The sequence below is a fragment of the Lepidochelys olivacea genome (genome assembly GCF_965140295.1).
Source record: "Lepidochelys olivacea isolate rLepOli2 genome assembly, chromosome: 3".
NCBI lineage: Eukaryota > Metazoa > Chordata > Testudines > Cheloniidae > Lepidochelys > Lepidochelys olivacea.
Genome location: NC_140413.1, coordinates 26,584,096 through 26,599,734, shown reverse-complemented (window position 1 = coordinate 26,599,734; position 15,639 = coordinate 26,584,096). Strand labels below are relative to the sequence as shown.

At 45.6% G+C, this 15,639-nt stretch overlaps 1 protein-coding gene across 1 annotated transcript in view; it reads right to left on the bottom strand.

Annotated features, from left to right (window-relative positions):
- The window catches only part of NBAS (NBAS subunit of NRZ tethering complex), a 407,958-nt gene that overhangs the window by 334,726 nt on the left and 57,593 nt on the right, over positions 1 to 15,639 (bottom strand). Inside the window, exon 12 of the mRNA XM_084622071.1 lies at positions 8,752 to 8,880. Within this exon, the coding sequence (XP_084478197.1) occupies positions 8,752 to 8,880 (129 nt within the window). The remainder of the gene's footprint in view (positions 1 to 8,751; positions 8,881 to 15,639) is intronic.

Sequence of the window (15,639 nt, the reverse complement as noted above, 5' to 3'; positions counted from 1 at the left end):
AGGTTCAGGTGGAGCAAATGGCCGTGATCTTGCAAATATCAGGTCCAGGAGGAGAGGGAGCAGCAGTGGGGCTGCTACTGACAGATCCAGTAGCGTGCCAAATCAGTGTCGGCACAGCCATGCAGGAGCTATAAGAATAACCACCCTTGCTTTGTCTCACTTGACTTTCAGAAGGACCTTGTGTACCAGAGGAACGGAAGGAAATGCATAGAACAGGAGCTCTGTCAATGGAAGTAGGAAGGCATCTGTAAGCGAGCCTGGCATGTGACCCCGCAGTGAGCAAAACTGCTGGCATTTCCTGTTCTGCTTGACTCCAAAGAGATCTACAAAAGGAAATCCCCATCTCTGGAGGATGGATCTAGCTACGTCAGGGTGAAGAGGCCACTCGTGGTGAAAGAAGAAAGACCTGCAGAGGTGATCTGCCAGAGTGTTCTGGGCTCCAAGAAGGTGAGACACACTTCAAGGTGGATGGAGTGCTTCGCACAGAAGTCTCACAGGCCTCTTGACAGAGGGTGAACAAGCATGCCCCTCCCTGCCTGTTGATGTAAAACATGGCTGCTGCATTGTCCATGAGCACTTGCACTACTTTGCCCACAATCTGGGGTAGAAACACCAGCACGCTAGGTGGACTGCTCTGAGCAACTGACATTTATATGCAATGAGAGCTCATCCTAGGACCACAGGCCCAGAAACCTGAAGTGTTCAAGGTGATCCCCCACAACCCAGAGTGAATACATCCAAGATTAGGGATACTGATGACTGAGGACTGACAAAGGGGATGTCCGCACTAACCGGTTGGGGACGATTCCACAGTCGAGGGAAACGAGAATTGGGGTGGGAACTGTAACCACCAAGTCCAAGTGATGGCGGCTCGGTGAGTACACCAAGGCCAGCCAAGCTTGAAGGGGTCTGAGGTGCAGTCTTGCATGTTGTACCACATAAGTACACACGGCCATGTGACCTAAAAGTTTGAGGCAGAAAGAGGCTGTCAGAGACAGTGTGGGCCTTGACTTTCGATATCACAGCCAACACTGTCGGGAAGTGAGCCTCTGGGAGAAAGGCTCTGGCTTGGGTAGAACTGAGCATGGCAACGAGAGTTGACTTTTGCTAATTTATCAATAGACCCATGGCTCGGAAAGTAGCTAGAACCAAAAAAATGCTGACTCTCACCTGAGCCTTGGACTGGCCCTTGATTAGCCAGTCATTGAGATAAAGGTAGACTTGAACACCTTGCCTTCTGATTAAAGCCGCTACCACCACCACCACCACGCATTTTGTAAAAACCCTTCCAACAGGCCGAAGATGAGGACAGTAAATTGGTAGTAGGTCTGGTTTACAATGAATCTGAGGAACCTTCTGTGGCCCTGGAAAATGGAGATATTTGTCTTTCAAGTCGAGGGCAGCATACCAGTCCCCTGGATCCAAAGAAGGAATAATGGAGGCCAGGGAGACCATGCAGAACCTCAGTTTCTTGAGATAACTATGGAGGCGCCTCGGGTCTAGGATGGGTCAAAGATCCCCTTTGGGATCAGGAAATAGAAGGAGTAAAACCCTATCACTCTCAAGTTCTGAGGAAACCTACTCCACAGCCCCTACCCAAAGGAGGGCTTACACCTTGTCAAGGTTCCTCCCCCACTCTGAACGCTAGGGTACAGATGTGGGGACCTGCATGAAAACCTCCTAAGCTTATCTTTACCAGCTTAGGTCAAAACTTCCCCAAGGTACAAAATATTCCACCCTTTGTCCTTGGAAACTAATACTGGTTACTGGGGAAGAGCTGTTTGGAAACGTCTTTCCCCCCAAAATACTTCCCAAAACCTTGCACCCCACTTCCTGGACAAGGTTTGGTAAAAAGCCTCACCAATTTGCCTAGGTGACTACAGACCCAGACCCTTGGATCTTAAGAACAATGAACAATCCTCCCAACACTTACTTGCACCCCCCCTTTCCTGGGAAATGTTGGATAAAAAGCCTCACCAATTTGCATAGGTGACCACAGACCCAAACCCTTGGATCTGAGAACAATGAAAAAACATTCCGTTTTCTTACAAGAAGACTTTTAGTAGAAATAGAAGTAAATAGAAGTAAAGAAATCCCCTCTGTAAAATCAGGATAGTAGATACCTTACAGGGGAATTAGATTCAAAACATAGAGAATCCCTCAAGGCAAAACTTTCGTTACAAAAAAGATACACAGACAGAAATAGTTATTCTATTCAGCATAATTCTTTTCTCAGCCATTTAAAGAAATCATAATCTAACATATACCTAGCTAGATTACTTACTAAAAGTTCTAAGACTCCATTCCTGGTCTATCCCCAGCAAAAACAGCATATAGACAGACAGACAGATCCTTTGTTTCTCTCCCTCCTCCCAGCTTTTGAAAGTATCTTGTCTCTTGTCTCCTCATTGGTCATTTTGGTCAGGTGTCAGCGAGGTTACCTTTAGCTTCTTAAGCCTTTACAGGTGAGAGGAGTTTTCCTCTGGCCAGGAGAGATTTTAAAGGGGTTTACCCTTCCCTTTATATTTATGACACACCTCCAGGATGAGAAGCTGCTCATGAGAAGGGTCACTGAAGAGGGATGAGGAGGAGATGGAAGAAAGCTGAAGGGAATAACCTTCCTCCACCATACTCGGCACCCAACTGTCCGAGGCCGGGCTAAAGTAGGAAAGACAGTCTGAGAAAACAAAAGGGTGGGCAGAATTGGTATTAGAAACTGATATAATGTCCTCAGGTGCCCCTTCAAAAGTTATGTTTGGGGCATCCCAGATATGTGCGAGCCCAATAACGAGGCTGAGGTGGAAGGGAGTGGTTGCCTGTGCTTATAACCCCTGCTGCATTTCTTTAACAGGTGTTGGCAAGGTGACGGAGCTGAGATGACTGGTTGCTGAGGCCTGAAGTGCTTCCTTGAAGTGCCACGGTATCATAGAGTCAAAGGAATGGAAGGGATCTTGAGAGGTTATCTAGTCCAGTCCCCTTCACTCATGCAGGACTAAGTATTATCTAGACCATCCCTGAGCAGGTCTAACCTACTCTTAAAACTCTCCAATGATGGAGATTCCACAACCTCCCTGGGCAATTTATTCCAGTGCTTAGCCCCCCTGACAGTTACGAAGTTTCTCCAAATGTCCAACCTAAACCGCCCTTGCTGCAATTTATGCCCATTGCTTCTTGTCCTATCCTCAGAGGTTAAGGAGAACAATTTTTTTCCATCCTCCTTGTAACAACCTTTTATGTACTTGAAAACTTTTGAAAGTATCTTGTCCGCTCTCAGTCTTGTCTTCTCCAGACTAAACAAACACAATTTTTTTCAGTCTTCCCTCATCGGTCATGTTTTCCAGACCTTTAATTTTTTTTTTTGGCTCTTCTCTGGACTTCCTCCAATTTGTTTACATCTTTCCTCAAATGCGCACCCAGAACTGGACACAATACTCCAGTTGAGACTTAATCAGCATGGAGTAGACCAGAAGAATTACTTCTTGTGTCTTGCTTACAAATACTCCTACTAATACATCCCAGAATTGTGTTTGCTTTTTTTGCAACAGTGTTACGCTGTTGACGCATATTTCACTTGTGATCCACTATGGCCCCCAGATCCCTTTCTGCAGTACTCCTTCCTAAGTAGTCATTTTCCATTTTGTATGTGTGCAACTGATTGTTCCTTCCTAAGTGGAATTCTTGACATTTGTCTTTATTGAAGTTCATCCTATTTACTTCAGACCATTTCTCCAGTTTCTCCAGATCATTTTGAATTTTAATGCAATCCTCCAAAGTACTTGCAACTCCTCCCAGCTTGCTATCGTCCACAAACTTTATAAGTGTACTCTCTATGCCATTATCTAAATCATTGATGAAGATATTGAACAGAACTGGACTCAGGACTGATCCCTGAGGGATCCTACTTGATATGCCCTTTCAGCTTGACTGTGAAATACTGATAACTACTCTCTGGGAATGGTTTTTCAATCAGTTACACACCCACCTTATAGTAGCTCCATCTAGGTTGTATTTCCCTAGTTTGTTTATAAGCAGATCATTCGAGACAGTATCAAAAGCCTTACTAAAGTCAAGATATACCATATCTACTGCTTCCTCCTTATCCACAAGGCTTGTACCCAGTCAAAGAAAGCTACTAGGTTCGTTTGACACAATTTGTTCCTGACTAATCCGTGATGACTGTTACGTGTTTACAAACTGATTGCTTAATTATTTGCTCCATTATCTTTCCGGGTACAGAAGTTAAACTGATAGAGGTCCAGGGACCTGAGGATGGCCCTGTAATCTTTCTGTCCATGTAGTCTTGCATCCATCTGGGCTGAGAAGAGGGAAATTCACTCAAATGGAAGGTCCTGATTGGCCTGCTTAACCTCTGGAGGCAGTCCCAAGGATTGGAGCCAAGAGCATCCTCTCATGACCATCACTGATGCCACTGTTCTGGTAGCCATGTCAGGGCACCTAGGGCAGCCTGGAGGGAGGCCCTGGCTATGGTCTTCCTTTCCTCCACCAGAGCAGAAAGTTTCTGCCTGGAATCCTGGGGCAGCGAGTTCCTGAATTATGACATGGAGTCCCAGACATTACAGTCATGCCTCCCAAGCAAGGTCTGCTGATTGAAGATGCAGAGCTGTAACCCACCAGTAGAATAAATCTTTCTACCAAACAGGTCCAACTTCTTGGAGTCCTTTGGCTTGGGGAACGCATCTTACAGGCCTTGCCTGTCTCTTTCATTGGCCGCTCCAACCACAAGGGACCCAGGAAGGGGATGGGAATATAAGTATTTCTACCCCTTAGCAGGGGTATAAGTGGGGGCCAGATAGGATATGGTCTGCCATAGGGACTGACTGGACCTATAACGGCTTCATTGGGGGGGTAGGGCCACCTTTGACAGGGCTGCTGCGACCAAGATGTTGCTCACGCTGTGTGTGGACTCTTTAAGCACCTCCACTTCTAGCACTAGGTTAGAAGCCACACTTTTCAATAGCCCCTGGTGAGCTCTAAAGTTATCCTACGGCACCGAGCTGCTCAGCCCTGACACAGCTTCTTCTGGGGAGGAGGCGGTGGCCTGCACTGGCAGGGGGCCTTCCTCCTCCTCTTCTGCACCAATCACATCACACAGCACCAAGTCCTGAGTATCAGTACCCGGCTCAATACCAGAGTCCAGGTCGGATGCCGGATGGTTCTATCAGACACCCCCAAGTATGAACGTGTGGAACCCCATGGATTCCAAAAAGGCCATTAGACCTGCGCAGACCACATGCCCACCAGGCCAGGTGCCTGAGAGAGCACCCGCACCAGGATCTGATGGGACATAGATCAGGTACTGGTAACAGCCCCTTGGTTGGGTGTATGACTCCAAGTCCGACTCCAAGGACGAGTCAATTTGCATGGGACCAGTACCCCTTGCTTCTGCCAGTCAGTGCTGAGGATCTGGGGAACAGTGCTGGAGCTCAGGGCAACATGCTCCCTTCTGCTCAATGATCTCGCTGGTGCCAGAACTTGCCCCGCCAGTACTAGGTCAGCACAACCCCGCTGGCGCTACGATGTCTCCCTGGTGTCAGTAGATGGTCTTACACTGGACTCAATGGCCCCTACGAGCAGGGCGGAGTCGACGGTGCCGTGTGTGGAGCGGGGGCAGAGGAGTGGTCCAATGCAGGTTGCACTCCGCTGCACTCCTCGTGTTTATCCTTCCTTGGCCCTGGGAAGTGCCCCCTCTCAGACCGTTGTTTTGTGCTTCTTCCTCGGCATCAATGAAGGAGAAAGGTGCCAAGAAATCCATGCTGCCAGAGTAGCACTTCGCACCAATGCCGAGGTATTCAGTACCGAGGTAATCTGACCGGCTTTGCTCCGAAGCCTGTTGGAGTGCAGCTTCCATCAGGACAGACCTTAGTCTAGACTCCCTGTCCTTTTTCGTATGACACTTGAACTGGCAGCAGATCTGGCAACACTCTCACACGTGAGCCTCCCCCAGACACTTCAGACAGCTGGAGTGCGGGTCGCTCACCAACATGAGCTTGCCGCAGGAGACAAAGGGTTCGAAGCTGAGAGCATACTCCTCTAAACAACTGAGGGGGAGTCAGGGAGGGGTGGGTCTAACAATATACACTACTGCTAAAAGAAATAAACTGAACGTAACTAAACTAGCAAAGAAAAGAAGAAATAACAGAACCACCAGATGAACGCCTTGCCAAGGCAAGAAGAGTTGTTCCAGCGACCATCACAGACAGTAAGAAGGAACTGAGAGGGTGCGGGGCTGCCCAGGCCCCTTATATCAGTGCATGAGCACATGGCACCAGTGGGCACTAGAGCCAACCCAATGGATACCACTGAGGGAAAAATGTCCAATGACTGTGCACGCAGCACAAGCACACCTAACATGGAACGGACAGGAGCAAGCACTCGAAGAAGAAATAGCCATTATAATTCAACACCAACTGATATATGTATAACATATATAAAAATAGTTTTAAAACAGGCTCTGCATGAGGCAGGTTCGTCAGTACATTCTTATATCACCTTCTACTGGAACATGCATAAAATTATGAAAACGGCTTCACCGGCAAATGAGTAATAGGTAGTAAACATCCTGGGGCAAAACCTCAACACAAATGTAGATCTTGTAAGCGCAAAAAATACAAAAATTACATCGTTTCTTTTCCCAAAATTTCAACAAATTCTTTGAAGTGCTGTTCTCTATGTAAATTAGAACTATATCTTGGAGCCTAAATGTCGTTACCAGATAGGACTGCTTAATGTTAACAATATAAACAAAGACTGGATCTGGTCACGGCAGTCACAAACATGCATCTCCTAGGCTTGAGCCAAGATATTTCTCTCTCTCACACACACACACACACACACAACACGATGACAGTGGACATCCAAACTTTTGGCTCGCTATGGTCGTAGGCCATATTTGGAGTGTAGTGTCATCTTTTAGAGTATTTTATGAACCGCAATCCTCTTCACATATTAGTAAGACAAATGAAATGAGTCCCAGTGAGTGTTCCGGTCACTTATTATGGAAGACTTAATTGGAAATGCTCCTCATAATGCCCAGATATGGAAATAATCAGGAAAACACTTTAAAAAAAAATCAATGAAAATCTATATCCACATACCATTTAAAAAAAAAAAGCTCTATGTTGGAGCTTGTGGTGTCTGCTGTGCAACTCATGAACTGTAGAAGAGTTCAACATATTGTGGGAGCAGGTAGATGTATTTCATATAGACAGAGAAGCTGAGGTATTTAAATCATCTTACAAAAGTGATCATAAACTGTAGAAAATATTTTATATCATGAGCCCTAAAGTAGTCAGTATGTTGTGCAGAAAGATATTGGGTGACAGTAAATCACAGTGAACCACCAGTAATTGAAGATATTACATAACAGCATAGGTTGGGAATTCATTCATCAACATATGGACTTTGTAGACTAAGAAAGAACAGTGAGTCTGTGAATTGAACAACCCTAAAACAAATTAGAGCGACATTTATACACAAGACATATAAACAAATTCTGTGGACACAAATGTACATAGAAAATGTCAAGGATAATTCTTCTAACTCACATATTTGGACACCGAACATCCTGTCTGGTTCCAAAATCTGTTCAGTCCCACAGCCTGTTCCATGCAAGTAGACCCTTGCATCTAATGGCTAAAATATCAAAGTACTTTTTCAAACTGGCCTAAAACATGAAATGTTCCCTCCTAGATGCACAGTATGAAATCAGATCAGTGCATCAGCTACATGCCATTAACCAAAAAAGTCCACCATCTAGGCATGCACCTAAAAGTAGGCAGAATTAGAGCAGACTCAGATATGAACTCTGGTTTTCAAAAGCAAGTACTGGATGGACAGACAGCGCACTCTATCCTATAAAATGGATCATGCCTGATTTTTAAAAACATTAACTGAACACTATACACCACATGTAGTAAGAGAGACAAAGCTTATGTCAGTATCTAATACTTAAGAAATGGTTTCCAAAATCAGGCAGGAGAAGTCAGAGTTCTTTGTGTTCATGATTCCAGATCTGCCATTTTTCAAACTGTAAGCAGATGCCTTTTCATCATTAACTGACAACTCCAGCACACTGTATGGTTGAAGCAATAAGCAGTTTATTTAGGATTTTCGTGTGGAAAATCTAACTGGCCTAACACTGAAACTACTGTACTGGCACAAAGATTAGTTAACATTACTATGGTTGTCTTTATTGTACTGAATTTCATGCTTACAAAAACTAAGACAAATTGTATTAGGTAGAGCATAGCTTTTTGATTTCATCATTTGAAAAGCAAGCCCTTCTGGAGTGTCATTGTTCAGGAGAGAAGTACTACTTAACCAGGGTAAAAGACTAATGCATTAGCCGACTGCACCACGTAGTCCTCCAGAACTATAAACTTGAAAGGCTACATACTCAACTGATTTGTGTTTTGAAACAGTGTTTCAGTTTACCTGCATCTGTTTATTTTACTCTCTTCATGCTTTTGGGTTTGTCAACTACATATTATTTTCAACACTTTCAACTTTTAACTCATTCCAATATCACCACTGTTTTTCAACTGAAAGGCCCCTCACCTCAAAGCTGCAGAAGACATTAAAATTAGAGCATCAGTAAAAATAGGGCACCTTGTAAACAAGCAAATAAATGGAAAGAAATATTGGTAGCTAAGATTACAGATATCCAGAACATCTCTCAATCCCTAGAAAAGCTAAACTCATGATATTTATTATATTTAAATGTCCATGTACCTGGTCGCTTTGATCCCATTCTCCTTGTAGCTTGAGAGATGGGATTCCCCAGATGGTCAGTTTTCCTGAGAAGTGGATAGCTGCCAGAAGAGTTCCATCAGGAGAAAGATTCATCTTAAAAACTCCATCCTGCCCAACCAATTTAATAAAGAGTGTAAAAAGAAATCAAGACTCACAGTAAGACTAGGCTAAATTCAGTTCAGCATACAGACTAACTTTTCCCTTTATTTTAGGGCCACAATTTCTTATTTGTATGGGTGTTTTAAATTACAAATATCTAGCATACTATAAAAATGAAATATATGCTGTATTTCATTTTTTAATGTAAGTAAAGGAATATAAAAAGTTTAGTAATACAGGTAGAAAATATTCTACCTATCTATATTACTGGACACCTTTGTTTGTTAATTACAGGACCAAAATGATCCTTAAGATACAATAAATAAGATGGGGAAATAGTGTAGTCTTTTGACTACAGTGAGCATGCAAGAGGGAGAAAGAGACAGTTCTTTGATTGGTGTTTGGTGATTAGAGCTAGGATAGGGTGGATAAAAAAAATCTCTTTTTTTCAATCAAAATAATCTTATTTTAATGAGATTTTTTAATGTAAATACATTTTTCTTTTTAAAAACCTTTCAAAATTAAATTTGAAATTATGACAGCCTATGTTAAAGCCTAAAAACCCAATATAATCTATTAAAATGATTTAAATTACATAAAAATAATAATATTCAAGCAGTATATGTTTGCTACCAAAGTTAGAGCAAAGTTAAACCAATGAAATAATGGAAAAATCACTGGCTAAGCACCCTGTACTAGAGCGTCTGTTGAAGTGCTAAACCAGCTTTTGACAGAAGTAGCTTTTTCTGCAGGTAAAGAGAGAATATTCTCTTCATTTCAGTTTATTCAACTAGTTCAGTTCAAGGACAAGTTAATTCAAAACTGAGAACCAATTAGGAGTTGAAAAAGAGAATAGCTTGTTTTTCTCTTCCAAGTTATGAATAAAAATGAAGTGTGAAGGGCCTTGAAAGACATGATTACCAGAAATTATCAGTTAAATTCAGTAACTACAACAGAGAACACTCCATTTGTTTAATAAATCAGTTAATTTTAAATATAAAACACATTTTGATAAACTTTTTTTTTCTTACAAAAAGAAAAGGAGTACTTGTGGCACCTTAGAGATTAACAAATTTATTTGTGCATAAGCTTTTGTGAGCTACAGCTCACTTCATCAGATGCATTCAGTGGAAAATTCAGTGGGGAGATTTTTATATATATATAGAACATGAAACAATGGGTATTACCATACACACTGTAACCAGAGTGATCACTTAAGCTGAGCTCTTTCCAGCATCATCAAGGATCTACAACCTATCCTGAAGGACAACCCATCACTCTCACAGATCTTGAGAGACAGGCCAGTCCTTGCCTACAGACAGCCCCCCAACCTGAAGCAAATACTCACCAGCAACCACACACCACACAACAGAATCACTAACCCAGCAACCTATCCTTGCAACAAAACCCGTTGCCAACTGTGTTCACATATCTATTCAGGGGACACCATCATAGGGCCTAATCACATCAGCCACACTATCAGAGGCTTGTTCACCTGCACATCTACCAATGTGATATAGGCCATCATGTGCCAGCAATGCCCCTCTGCCATGGACATTGGTCAAACTGGACAGTCTCTACATAAAAGAATAAATGGACACAAATCAGACATCAAGAATTATAACATTCAAAAACCAGTCGGAGAACACTTCAATCTCTCTGGTCACTCGATTACAGACCTAAAAGTGGCAATACTTCAACAAAAAAACTTCAAAAACAGACTCCAAAGAGAGACTGCTGAATTGGAATTAATTTGCAAACTGGATACAATTAACTTAGGCTTGAATAAAGACTGGGAGTGGATGGGCCATTACACAAAGTAAAACTATTTCCCCATGTTTATCCCTACCCCCCACCGTTCCTCAGACGTTCTTGTCAACTGCTGGAAATGACCCACCTTGATTATCACTACAAAAGGGTCCCCCCCCCCCCCGCTCTCTTGCTGGTAATAGCTCACCTTAAGTGATCACTCTTGTTACAGTGTGTATGGTAACACCCATTGTTTCATGTTCTCTAGGCCCTGGTCTACACTAGGAGTTGAAGTCAAATTTAGCAGCGTTAAATCGATGTAAACCTGCACCCGTCCAAATGATGAAGCCCTTTATTTCGACTTAAAGGGCTCTTAAAATCGATTTCCTTACTCCACCCCTGACAAGTGGATTAGCGCTTAAAGCGACCTTGCCGGCTCGAATTTGGGGTACTGTGGACACAATTCGATGGTATTGGCCTCCGGGAGCTATCCCAGAGTGCTCCATTCTGACCGCTCTGGACAGCACTCTCAACTCAGATGCACTGGCCAGGTAGACAGGAAAAGAACCGCGAACTTTTAAATCTCATTTCCTGTTTGGCCAGCGTGGCAAGCTGCAGGTGACCATGCAGAGCTCATCAGCACAGGTGACCATGATGAAGTCCCAGAATCGCAAAAGAGCTCCAGCATGGACCGAACGGGAGGTACGGGATCTGATCGCTGTTTGGGGAGGGGAGTCTGTGCTATCAGAACTCCGTTCCAGTTTTCGAAATGCCAAAACCTTTGTCAAAATCTCCCAGGGCATGAAGGACAGAGGCCATAACAGGGACCCGAAGCAGTGCCGCGTGAAACTGAAGGAGCTGAGGCAAGCCTACCAGAAAACCAGAGAGGCGAATGGCCGCTCCAGGTCAGAGCCCCAAACATGCCGCTTCTATGATGAGCTGCATGCCATTTTAGGGGGTTCAGCCACCACTACCCCAGCCGTGTTGTTTGACTCCTTCAATGGAGATGGAGGCAATATGGAAGCAGGTTTTGGGGACGAAGAAGATGATGAGGTTGTAGATAGCTCACAGCAAGCAAGCGGAGAAACCGGTTTTCCCGACAGCCAGGAACTGTTTCTCACCCTGGACCTGGAGCCAGTACCCCGCGAACCCACCCAAGGCTGCCTCCTGGACCTGGCAGGCGGAGAAGGGATCTCTGGTAAGTGTACCTTTTAAAATACTATACATGGCTTAAAAGCAAGCATGTGAAAGGATTACTTTGCCCTGGCATTCGCGGTTCTCCTAGATGTACTCCTAAAGCCTTTGCAAAAGGTTTCTGGGGAGGGCAGCCTTATTGTGTCCTTAATGGTAGGACACTTTACCACTCCAGGCCAGTAACACGTACTCGGGAATCATTGTACAACAAAGCATTGCAGTGTATGTTTGCTGGCATTCAAACAACATCCGTTCTTTATCTCTCTGTGTTATCCTCAGGAGAGTGAGATATAATTCATGGTCACCTGGTTGAAATAGAGTGCTTTTCTTCAGGGGACACTCAGAGGAGCCCATTCCTGCTGGGCTGTTTGCCTGTGGCTAAACAGAAATGTTCCCCGCTGTTAGCCACAGGGAGGGGGGAGGGTTGAGGGGGTAGCCACGCGGTGGGGGGAGGCAAAATGCGACCTTGTAATAAAAGCACATGTGCTATGTATGTAATGTTAACAGCAAGGATTACCCTGAAAGAGTGTAGCCACTGTTTTATAAAATGTGTCTTTTTAAATACCGCTGTCCCTTTTTTTTTCTCCACCAACTGCATGTGTTTCAATGATCACAGGATCTTCTCCTTCCCAGAGGCTACTGAAGCTTAGAAAGAAAGAAAAAAACGCACTCGCGATGAAATGTTCTCCGAGCTCATGCTGTCCTCCCACACTGACAGAGCACAGACGAATGCGTGGAGGCAAATAATGTCAGAGTGCAGGAAAGCACAAAATGACCGGGAGGAGAGGTGGCAGGCTGAAGAGAGTAAGTGGTGGGCTGAAGAGAGGGCTGAAGCTCAAATGTGGCGGCAGCATGATGAGAGGAGCAGGATTCAATGCTGAGGCTGCTGGCGGACCAAACCAGTATTCTCCAGTGTATGGTTGAGCTGCAGCAAAGGCAGCTGGAGCACAGACTGCCACTACAGCTCCTGAGTAACCAACCGCCCTCCTCCCCAAGTTCCATAGCCTCCACACCCAGACGCCCAAGAACCCGGTGGGGGGGGCCTCGGGCCAACTAGCCACCCCGCCACAGAGGATTGCCCAAAAAAAAAGAAGGCTGGCATTCAATAAATTTTAAAGTTGTAAACTTTTAAAGTGCTGTGTGGCATTTTCCTTCCCTCCTCCACCACCCCTCCTAGGCTACCTTGGTAGTCATCCCCCTATTTGTGTGATGAATGAATAAAGAATGCATGAATGTGAAGCAACAATGACTTTATTGGCTCTGCAAGCGGTGATTGACGGGAGGAGGGGCGGGTGGTTGGCTTACAGGGAAGTAGAGTGAACCAAGGAGCGGGGGGTTTCATCAAGGAGAAACAAACAGAACTTTCACACCGTAGCCTGGCCAGTCATGAAACTGGTTTTCAAAGCTTCTCTGATGCGTACCGCACCCTCCTGTGCTCTTCTAACCGCCCTGGTGTCTGGCTGCGCGTAACCAGCAGCTAGGCGATTTGCCTCAACCTCCCACCCCACCATAAACGTCTCCCCCTTACTCTCACAGATATTGTGGAGCACACAGCAAGCAGTAATAACAGTGGGAATATTGGTTTCGCTGAGGTCTAAGCGAGTCAGTAAACTGCGCCAGCGCGCCTTTAAACGTCCAAATGCACATTCTACCACCATTCTGCACTTGCTCAGCCTGTAGTTGAACAGCTCCTGACTACTGTCCAGGCTGCCTGTTTACGGCTTCATGAGCCATGGCATTAAGGGGTAGGCTGGGTCCCCAAGGATAACTATAGGCATTTCAACATCCCCAACAGTTATTTTCTGGTCTGGGAATAAAGTCCCTTCCTGCAGCTTTTGAAACAGACCAGAATTCCTGAAGATGCGAGCGTCATGTACCTTTCCCGGCCATCCCACGTTGATGTTGGTGAAACGTCCCTTGTAATCCACCAGAGCTTGCAGCACTATTGAAAAGTACCCCTTGCGGTTTATGTACTCGGCGGCTTGGTGCTCCGGTGCCAAGATAGGGATATGGGTTCCGTCTATGGCCCCACCACAATTAGGGAATCCCATTGCAGCAAAGCCATCCACTATGACCTGCACATTTCCCAGGGTCACTACCCTTGATATCAGCAGATCTTTGATTGCGTGGGCTACTTGCATCACAGCAGCCCCCACAGTAGATTTGCCCACCCCAAATTGATTCCCAACTGAATCTGGTAGCTGTCTGGCGTTGCAAGCTTCCACAGGGCTATCGCCACTCGCTTCTCAACTGTGAGGGCTGCTCTCATCTTGGTATTCATGCGCTTCAGGGCAGGGGAAAGCAAGTCACAAAGTTCCATGAAAGTGCCCTTACGCATGCGAAAGTTTCGCAGCCACTGGGAATCGTCCCAGACCTGCAACACTATGCGGTCCCACCAGTCTGTGCTTGTTTCCCGAGCCCAGAATCGGCGTTCCACAGCATGAACCTGCCCCATTAGCACCATGATGCATGCATTGGCAGGGCCCATGCTTTCAGAGAAATCTGTGTCCATGTCCTGATCACTCACGGGACCGTGCTGACGTCGCCTCCTCGCCCGGTATCGCTTTGCCAGGCTCCGGTGCTGCATATACTGCTGGATAATGCGTGTGGTGTTTAATGTGCTCCTAATTGCCAAAGTGAGCTGAGCGGCCTCCATGCTTGCCTTGGTATGGCGTCCGCACAGAAAAAAGGCGCTGAACGATTGTCTGCCGTTGCTCTGACGGAGGGAGGGGCGACTGACGACACGGCTTACAGGGTTGACTTCAGGGAGCTAAAATCAACAAAGGGGGTGGCTTTACATCAAGGAGTATTTCAGGCAGGACTTCACGGAGGGTTCCAATAAGAAATGGTGCACCTAAGTTATTGTTCTTATTGGAACAAGGAGGTTAGCCTGGCCTCTGATTGATACATGGCTAGATTTACCTCGCTGCACCTTCTCTGTGAGTGACTGCAGTGTGACCTAGAGGAATGAGTCCCCTAAACAGGGGAGGGGGGGAAGCAAATGAGTACAAAACAAATCTGGTCTATTTCTTGTTTTGATCCACTCCATCTATCTTTTACATCTTTGGCTGGCAGCAGACGGTGCAGAAGGACTGCATGCCATCCACATCTCATGGCTGCTCGGCAGAAGATGGTATAGTATGACTGCTAGCCATCCTCATCTCTTGCCTGCCTGGCAGAAGATGGTACAGTATGACTGCTAGCAATCCGTATCGCCTGCCTGCTCACCATAAGACGGTTCAATAGGACTGACTGCAGGACTAAAGAGAATGACCTGGTCAAGTCACTCCAAATTTAGTCCCTGCGCCCATGTCTGCCCAGGCGCTCCCAGCCGACGTGGCCAGGAGCACCTCGGACACGACGAGGATGGCTACCAGTCGTATTGTACTGTCTGCTGCCACAAGGCAAGGGGTTGCTGCTACTGTGTAGCAATGCCGTACCACGTCTGCCAGCACCCAGGAGACATAGGGTGAGCTGAGCGGGCTCCATGCTTGCCATGGTATGGCGTCTGCACAGGTAACTCAGGAAAAAAGGTGCGAAACGATTGTCTGCCCTTGCTTTCACGGAGGGAGGGAGGGAACAAGGGCCTGACGATATGTACCCAGAACCACCCGCGACAATATTTTAGCCCCATCAGGCATTGGGATCTCAACCCAGAATTCCAATGGGCAGCGGAGACTGCGGGAACTGTCGGATAGCTACCCACAGTGCAACGCTCCGGAAGTCGACTCTAGCCTCAGTACTGTGGAAGCACTCCGCTGAGTTAATGCACTTAATACACTTAGAGCATTTTCAGTGAGGACACACACACTCGAATATATAAAA